Source organism: Myotis brandtii, unplaced genomic scaffold (genome assembly GCF_000412655.1).
Source record: "Myotis brandtii unplaced genomic scaffold, ASM41265v1 scaffold87, whole genome shotgun sequence".
Lineage (NCBI taxonomy): Eukaryota > Metazoa > Chordata > Mammalia > Chiroptera > Vespertilionidae > Myotis > Myotis brandtii.
This window is the reverse complement of record NW_005371548.1, coordinates 304,574-313,639: the sequence shown is the minus strand read 5'-3', so window position 1 is coordinate 313,639 and position 9,066 is coordinate 304,574. Positions and strand designations below refer to the sequence as shown.

At 43.0% G+C, this 9,066-nt stretch overlaps 1 protein-coding gene across 1 annotated transcript; it reads right to left on the bottom strand.

The window, feature by feature from the left end:
• Positions 1-1,732: 1,732 nt before the first annotated feature.
• On the bottom strand, positions 1,733-6,731 carry ARMCX5 (armadillo repeat containing, X-linked 5). The gene is given in 4 exon segments (XM_005884878.2): positions 1,733-3,558; positions 3,560-4,018; positions 6,185-6,243; positions 6,458-6,731. Coding segments are annotated over 2 exon segments (1,644 nt in total). The 5' UTR covers positions 3,700-4,018; positions 6,185-6,243; positions 6,458-6,731; the 3' UTR covers positions 1,733-2,054.
• Positions 6,732-9,066: the final 2,335 nt, after the last annotated feature.

Below are 9,066 nucleotides of genomic sequence, written 5' to 3'. Positions count from 1 at the left end.
ACTCACCCTTCTCTTTAGCTGATGGAAAAATCTATAGTCATCAACTGATTAAGTGTGTGTTCCATAGGGTGTTTGAGACACAGAGTATTCCAAAGGGTCTGGTCCAATTGTATAGTGCAGGTTCCCAACTCTGAAAGCAGTACCCAGAGCTGGAATTCCAGGCTATGGGAGTTCTGTGGATTAAAAAGCAAGTTATAAGTAACTTTAAAAATCATATAAGTTGCAACTGCACATTCCAAAAAGCTTACCTGCTTTTTTTTCAGGTAAGCTTAATGCCCAAGTATGACCAGTTGTCTTTCATTTTAACTCCTGGATGTATGTAGTAGTTCAGATTTTACCTTAATAGAACTTAAACCAGGGATAGCTGCTAAAACTAGGGGTACATAACACCTTGTTAAGATTTTTCAGTTTAGGCCTTCTGCCCAATACATAAAATGTTGAGAGAGAGGAAGTTCAATAGAAAGACCAATATTTGTACACTGATCCTAATATCTCTATCTCTCAATTCTGGGCAGTAAAGAGGATAATAACAGCAAAGGAAGCAGAGGTTAGAAGAGACACAGGTGACCCCACAACCCAATCTATACTTTGGCATTCTATGCCACAATCCCCAAGCCAGAATCTAACTTTAGTTAAGTTTAAACAGGAGGAGCCGAGATAGTATAGACAACGTGGCTGTACTAAATTGTACACCTGAACAAATAGGATAGTGAGATAGGGGAATTAATTTCTTTCTGGCAACATACTCCTAAAAGACTTTGGTATCCTATGACTGTCTCTTAGAACTGAGCTCTGACCAAAAGGGATCAGTGAAAACAGGGGCTGTGCCCTGGCTGCTTGCTCAGTGGTTAGAGCGTCAGCCTGTGGACTGAAGGGTCTCAGGTTCGATTCCAGTCAAGGGCATATACCTCGGTTGCAGGTTTGATCCCAGGCCTCGGTCCAGGTGTGTGTGGGAGGCAACCAATAGATGTGTCTCTCTCACATAGATGTTTCTCTCTCTGTCTCTCCCCATCTCTTCCACTCTCTCTAAAAATCAATGAGAAAAATATCCTGGGGTGAGGATTAACCAAAAAACAAAACAAAACAAAACAAAAAAACAGGGTTGCCACCAAGAATAGGCACAAATAAGTCCAAAGGATTGGCCAGCAAAAAAAAAAACCACACACACAAAAAAACAAGGATGAGACTAGTCACCAAGGCAGGACAAATGAAACTATCCATGAAGCTGTTTCTGTAGTTGGTGCCCAGAAAGATCCTCCTCTGAGGCTCAGGACTACAGGGGGAGGGATCTCAGATGAAGCCGTAAATCTGGTACCTCTAGATGGGTTACCTGGATGTTGAGGGTGGAGCTGTCGTATCACAACCACACTTCCAAGGCTTTGCTGAATGAGTGTGAGAACTGGGAATCATTTTGGGGGTTAAAAAGTTAAAGGTATCCTGATGAGATATCCTATGTGAAAGGCTGAACACAAGTTCTGGGACTCAGACTGGGATGAAACCATCTGTGTTCCCTTTCTCCTACGTCTGTGTCTTCACCCCTTTCCCCAGATTGGTCCAGATGTCAGCTAGTAGCACAGTCATGTCTTCTTGTGTACAGAGTGATTCTACTCTTTGAACATGCAACTAAAGTCTGTCAATGTGAACTTGTTTTGTTGGTATCCCTCTACAGACACATACAGTGTACTGGTTGTGCTTTATCCCTGACTATACTTCAACTTAAGAACTAGGACAATTTTTTCACCAGTTTCAGCATGCAACTTTATTATGTAAATGAAGTCTCAAATGAATACACTTATGTCAATATAAAGCACAGAAGTATAACTTACTTGGGATGAACAGTTTCATTATCAGGTCACGTTATACAAATAATGAAAATATCTCAATTTATATAGCACAATAAAAATTAACAAATATTTAAGTTCTCAACATCATTTGGTATCCATAAAATTGCCTCCTTCAGACAACACAGATAACATAAATACTGAACTTATAATATGCATTGGTTTCATATTACACCAAAAACTATTCAAGGCTTTGTGAGAACATTTAGCTATTCAGAGTTTGAGTATTAATCGTATAACTTTATCTCTCACCTCAGGATCACTGTGCTCTGCTAAGTCTTGGAGTTTCTGACCAAACTGTTTTGCTTCCTGGAATATGGAAATAAGTTCAGATTTAGTGAACTCTTCCTTGGTAAATAACTTCACCTTCTTTTTGAATTGGAAATTTATATTCTCAAAAATTTCAATAATATTAAGAATATTGGCCTTTGACTCATTCTTGTTAAAGGGTGCAACCAATGATGACAGTACTTTGGCACTGATCAGTTCTCTTGTATTGGCTTGATTTTTAGACAAGCGCGAAAACACTTTTAAAACATAAAACTTGGTTTTGACATTTCCGTTGTCTAACAAGGTGAGGAGATCTGGAATATAATTGGCAATCATATGGTGATTCTCAAATTTCACACTCAAGTGCTCCAATAATTTTAGTTCAGCAAGTTGCACAGGGGAGTTCAAAGGATAAGAGATTATGTCCTTACAAACTTCATTTACATATGACTCTCCTGTTTTTGCTTCTTCAGAAGATTCAGAGTTGTCATCCACTTTATTTAAAGCTCTAGGGTGTTCTTTAACATTGGGATTATTGACCAGGTTTTCAATCATAACAGTAATTCCTACATCATGAACTATATCTTGGGTAAATGGATAAGCAGGACTGATGCCCATTATCATCCTTGCTATTCCATGAATGAAAGGATCCCTAGTTAACTTAAGTAGGGCAACAAGTTTATCAAACTCTTTAGGCTCTAAACTGAAGACACGTGATTTGCAGCGGCAGTTTTTTGGATGGGGCCCATACTTTTCCCTATACCTAATCTGTTCTTTGACCTCAGCTAAGGTCTGGAAGTAAGGCCCATCATCAAAGAGTGGGATCTTGGTCAGAGGCCGAATACCCAGAGGAGTTTCAATCAAGGTCGCAACCAGAGTCCAATTCCCTTCTGGAGGCAAGGATGGTTCCCCTCCATCTATTGGGACTAGGACACTATACCTGGCCCTTGACCATGCTGCTGCTTTTTGCTTTATAGTAAGTTCAGGTTTGGGTGTGGATTTGGGCTTTTCCTCGATCTTAGGTGGTGGAGGTTTATAAACTTGATAAGGGTTCTCTTCTTCAGGCCAGAACCAGGATCCTAAACTAGGTTCTTCTCCAGTCCAGAACCAGGAGCAGACATTTTCTTCATCCTCATCATTGGACTCGATTATACCAGCTCTGTCCCCAGCCCTGAACGTGGTGCTGGCCTCTTTCCTTCTCAGGGTCCTGGATCCAATATCGGCCTTATTATCCACCTTGGAAAAGGACCTGATATTGGCTTCACTTCCAGCATCAGCCTTGACTTCATACTTGTGCACAGCACTGAACCTGGATGTAGGCATGGCTTTTGAATTGTTTTGGGGCACTATACCAGGTTCTGCCAGGGATTTTGCCTTAGTTTCAGCCATGACTCTAGTCTGAATCTTTGCTTCCATCTTGCTCACTTCCTTTGCCATAGCCATGGCCATAGGTCACTTTCTCTGTCCTGGCCACTGCTCCATCCCCAGCCTTGGCCTGGGATACTGGTCCTCTTTTCCGTTCTGCCTCAGCCACTGCCTTGGCCTGGATTTTAGCCTTGGCTATAGTGTTGGCAGGACCACTGATCATAGTTTTCCAGCCAGCCCAGGCCTCTCCTCTGTCCTTGCCTTGGCCTCAGAGCCAGTCATGATCCAAACTAAAGTCAAGGCCAATTTATATACCCCCACCCCTGTCACAGCCTTAACCAAAGGTCCATCCCAGGTTGGTGTTTTCATAAAAAGTCCAGTAGTCACTCAGCCCCCTTTTCAACTACAGGCTCTGCCAGTGATATAAACAATGTGCAGAGAAAGCTCACTCAGAAGAATGGCTGTGTGCCTGAGCGCAACCCTGTGGAGGGTGGTGGTCTTCAGCCCCTCCAAGGCCACCAGATCTGCCACTGAAGTTGGACCTAGGAGTGGAGGAAGGAAATGGGGCTTTGAGTATCTTCCAATGTTTTTCTCATTTTGACAGGAGAGTATGGAAACTCAGTGTTAAAGGGAGAGATAGATAATTAGCAATCTCCCCCTTAAATTCACACTCTTCAACTACAGGTGCTACTAATCTTCTTTCCAGACACAAAACAGGAGTATGGAGAGTGGGAAAGCTGGATGGAAATGAGACAGAGAAATCCCTAGATTGGCTCTTTACCCCTGTTGGACCCAAGCAGATCTCCACTACCTCATCCTACATGACTACTGAGGATGTCTCCATCCACATCCATACCAATCTGCACTGATCTGGAGTAATTTCTCCTCCTTTCCTTGATTCCAATGATGATAAGCCCTACAAAAGATCTATGGACAGATAATCAAACAGCAGATTATGGAAACTGATCTCTTGGTAGCCAAACCTTGTATTTTCCCTATATTTGTACTTTTTTAAGTGTTTCCCTCCTTCTGGTCCCTTTCCTCATTGTCTTGCTTTAGGACTACTCCTCTCCTTCCTGCTACCTATCATTTTCCTCTTCAGTGACTACCCTACCATTTTCCTTGTTTAGAATTGGGCTAGGGCCGTGGTTGGCAAACTGTGGCTCACGAGCCAGATGCGGCTCTTTGACCCCTTGAGTGTGGCTCTTCCACAAAATACCACAAAATACCACAAAATACCACAAAATACCACATGCAGGCGCACATGTACAGTGAGACTGAAATTCCATGGCCCATGCGCAGAAGTCAGTATTTTGTGGAAGAGCCACACTCAAGGGGCCAAAGAGCTGCATGTGGCTCGCAAGCCGCAGTTTGCCGAGCTGCAGTTTGCCGACCACTGGGCTAGGGTGAAACATACAGATAGGAAAATCAGATGGGAAGTTAGAAAAGCAGATGTTACCCTTCTGTAACCCCAATGCTTATGAAGACTCCCAACTAAATTAGCAGTGGATCCAACAGGGGTTAGTAAACTGGTAAAACAGAAGGGATATAATTCTCTAGTCCCTCTACCATCACACCAATCTTAACAGACAGGGCACTTTTCTCTTCATCATTTCCTAGCTTCAAGTTGGGTTACCATTTATAAACCTTCACAACTGAGAGTTCTACACACTTAGAGAACACAGAGATTTACAAATGCAGAGATAAACAAATGGAGACACAGGACACAATGGAGACTGAGTCCTTGGTAGAGAGCAGCATCTAGGACACCAATGCCTTCTTGATACGGATACTTTTTCACCAAAATTTTCCACCTCCCCTTCTCCCAAATCTCCAATCTTCTCTGCTTCATTCCCCAAATCTGACAACCCAAACATCCCTGCATGATAGCGGTGGTGTCAATAGGGATGGAATGCTCAGCCTTGGAAGTTCGCTGGGAAATCAATGAAAAGTATTATTTTCAAATTTCATCTAAGTTCTTATGTTTTCATACTCTCCCTAAAACCTATCAGTTGCTTCAACACAATGAGAGTATAAAGGACTGTTCGGAAAGCTGGCAAATAGGAGATCTGGAGTTTCCCCTAGACCCCTACCTGCTCTAGTCTTAGCTATCTACCACCTTCAAAGCACTGCCCACTCAACAAAAATTAGGCTAATTTTTTTTTCTTATCCCGTCCCTTCGAGGTCCTCTGCCCCCTACAGATTACAGAAGCATGGAGTACCGCAAACTTAGAAACAGACGTACACATATAAAATGCATTGATATGCATCCAGAGACCACATTAAATGACGGTGAGAGAGACTTGGTCAGACTAGTAACCAGGACATGAGACCCTTTTCTAATTCAGGACCTTGATTATCAAACACTTCAACCTGCATTTACCCTCTCTTCCTTCCTGGGCTCTCCAGGCAAGTCTTCTTACCAATAGCTGCAGCCCTTCCTCCTATTGTATAATCCGCCACTTCTCCACTAGAAACTGCTATTATATTCCTTTCCCTTCCCAAACACGGTCGGAGGTTGGGTGGGGGTCTGAAAAATCACACTAACAAGAGACATATCATTTTAACTTTATCGTCGTGTGGCGCTCAAATTACCTCCGTCCCTCTATCACTCTCACCGCCCACGCCTCATGACCAGGTCACGTATTCCACATTCATCTCTGATATTCATATCCACATTCCCAAACCATACCCGCCTTCTCACTGACCTGCTCTGCTTGGATCAGGGGCAGTTTTCTCATTTCCTTGCCTCAAGGGGTGCCGTGCCCTACAGAAAGAGGGAAGGACAGTCAGATGGACACAAGGACACGAGACAATGGCGGCGACTGTGTTTGGGGATTGGTCCCGCGCCTGGGACGAGATACCTGCTTTATCAGATTAAGGGCCGTAATTGCCAAGCAATAGTCACTTTTGGGCATTTCCCTTTCCTTCTCATCCCCAGGGTTCCTCAGAGACCCGCTCCTAGTGACTAAATTAACTACCTTTCCCTCCACAGGCTCTGCCTTGTCTCGTCTCCAATACCAAAGTCGACTGCGGGAGGAGCTAGTGTAGTTTAAGGTGATCCGGCCAAATGAAAGCGGATTGATACCAAGCTGTGCAGAACGCCACTTCTCCCTCTGTCACTGACTTCCGTCCCGCCTACCACGGCTGTTTCCGGTATTGGAATGTGCAGCGGCGGGAATCTGGATATAGAGAAAGCAGCGCTGGATGGAGAGAAGCAGGCTTATGTCAAAGGGTCTAGGTATTAGTTCCCCTCTTTTAGGAGCTCCCCCCCAGCAAGCCTACATCCCCCCGCCCTGTAGTGTTCGCGGGTTTCGGGCGGTGACGTCAGTGAACCGGTGACGTCAGTGAACCAGCTCCGCCTGACTAGGCGGATGGATACCAAAGTGTCGTATTTACACATTCATGCCACCAAAGCGCCGTATTTACAGGCTCACATCACCAGGTCCCCCGGCCCACGAAAAAGGGCAGGTTGAGGAGGTAAGGTTGGAGAGAGGCTTCAGACTGAGAGGAGGATAAATTCTAACCTATTTCAAAACTGTACGTCCCCTCTTTGAGAGAAGCCCTCCCAGGCACTCATTTTTCTACAGGAAATGGGGCGGGGCGTCTGGAAAGCTGCTCTGGTCTGATTGTTGATCAATATCAAACATCGTAGTCTTGTTTCTCTCCAAAGTCTCTCGCCCTTGTTGCTTACCAAATTTCCTACAGGGAAAGAATCAAGGTAAAGGTGGGATAAGGATATAGGGGGAAAAAAATGGAAGAGAGAAGCATATGAATACCAAACTACCCTTGTGTGTACATGTCCCATTCTTATGTTCTGTCTCCCTTCCTGATGCCCACGATATGTTTCACACTTAAATATGTGGGAGCTCGAGCGTGGGCAGGAGGAAAAATAATTCTGTACTCATGGAAGAGGATTAATACTCAAATATCTTTGTGCCCATACCCCCCCCCCCCCACAATCTCATAGTTTGCTTATCACCTACAATGGAGGATGAAGTAGAACAGAGGTAAGCAACTACTAAAATGAGAACAGATTAAATGCTAAAGTATCCCATTATCCCATTGTGAGCCCCTTCTAGGCCTGACCCACCACAGGTTCTGCACCTTCAGGTGGGTAGAGGACGTGTCAGGAAGGCAGGCTGAGAGAGGAAAGGCAATTTAAGGCCAGACTCTGGAGGTTCTGGGTGGCCATCCCAAGTTCTTTCACTGTTCAGGGGGCCACAGTGGGGAGGAAAGTGGGAGGGAGCTGCCATGGAGGTCAACTATTTTTCTGTTCGTTTATCTGTAGTATTTTGCAAATTGCTTTAAAAATGTTTTAGAAGACTTTAGTGATATAGGGAAAATTCCAAAGAAATGATGCCAAGTGAAAAAATATTCCGTAAAACAATCTTATCCCGATGATGTTATATGGGTATAGAGTATGTATAAAGAAAAGCAAAAATCAGCAATGAAGATTGTGCTCATGATTTGGATTGTGAGGGTTTTCCCCCTTTGGTTTTTATAGTCTTCTGTATTTTCAACATTTCTATAGTAAGTATATTATATTCATGAAAAATTCAATGCCATTTTTAAAAGAACTCCACTGTAGATTTTTAAAGATTATGACAAAATATAGACAGCATAAAATTTACCACTTTAATCATTTTAAATTGTACAATGCAGTAGCATTATGTATGTTCGCAATGTTGTATAACCATCATTATCTAGTTTCACAAATTATTTACAAACCCCATATTATTAAGCACTCGTGCTCATTCTCCCTCCACCCAGGCCCTGGCAACCATATATCGGCTTTCTGTCCCTGTGGTTTACCTATTCTAGATATTTCATATAAATGGTTTTTTCACGTAGCAAAGTATTTTCAGGGTTCATCCACATTTTAGTGTGTGTGTTTTTAATTGTGGAAAAAAATCACATAACATAAACTTACATTTTTAACCATTTTAAAGTGAACAATTCAGTGGTATTTAGTACAATCAAATTTTGTACAACCATCATCACGATATAGTTCCAGAACATTTTCATCACCCTAAAAGATCCTATATCCATTAAGATGTCATGTTCCATTTGCATTTTGCTCCTGACCCTGGCACACACTAATCCACTTTATATCTATGGATTTTCATACTTTGAATGTTTCATATAAGTGGAGTCATACATTATATGGTCCTTTGTAACTTATTTCCTTCATTTAGCGTAATGGTTCATACACGTTGCATTAGGCATTCCTTGCAAAATGCCTTTGTGCCAGGTCCCATGCCTGCTTCTGTGGGCCACTAGGTAAAGCACATGACTGAGTCACACTGTCTCCAAAGGGCAATCTCTGGAAGCACTGTGTGCCCATTTTCATTAGAATCTATTGACAAACTGCCCATGTAGTCAAGACTAATGTGTCTGCTAGAGATTGCCAGAGTGAATGGGTGAGCTGGGGATGGAGAGCGAAGGGCCTTTCAGTCCTGGACCCATTGCTCATGGTTGGGCACAGGAAGAGAGATCCAAGACACATAACATAGAATGTGTAACTTCACTCTTTATTATGAAAAAGAATAAAACAACAACACAACCACAGTGATCATGAATGGGAAGA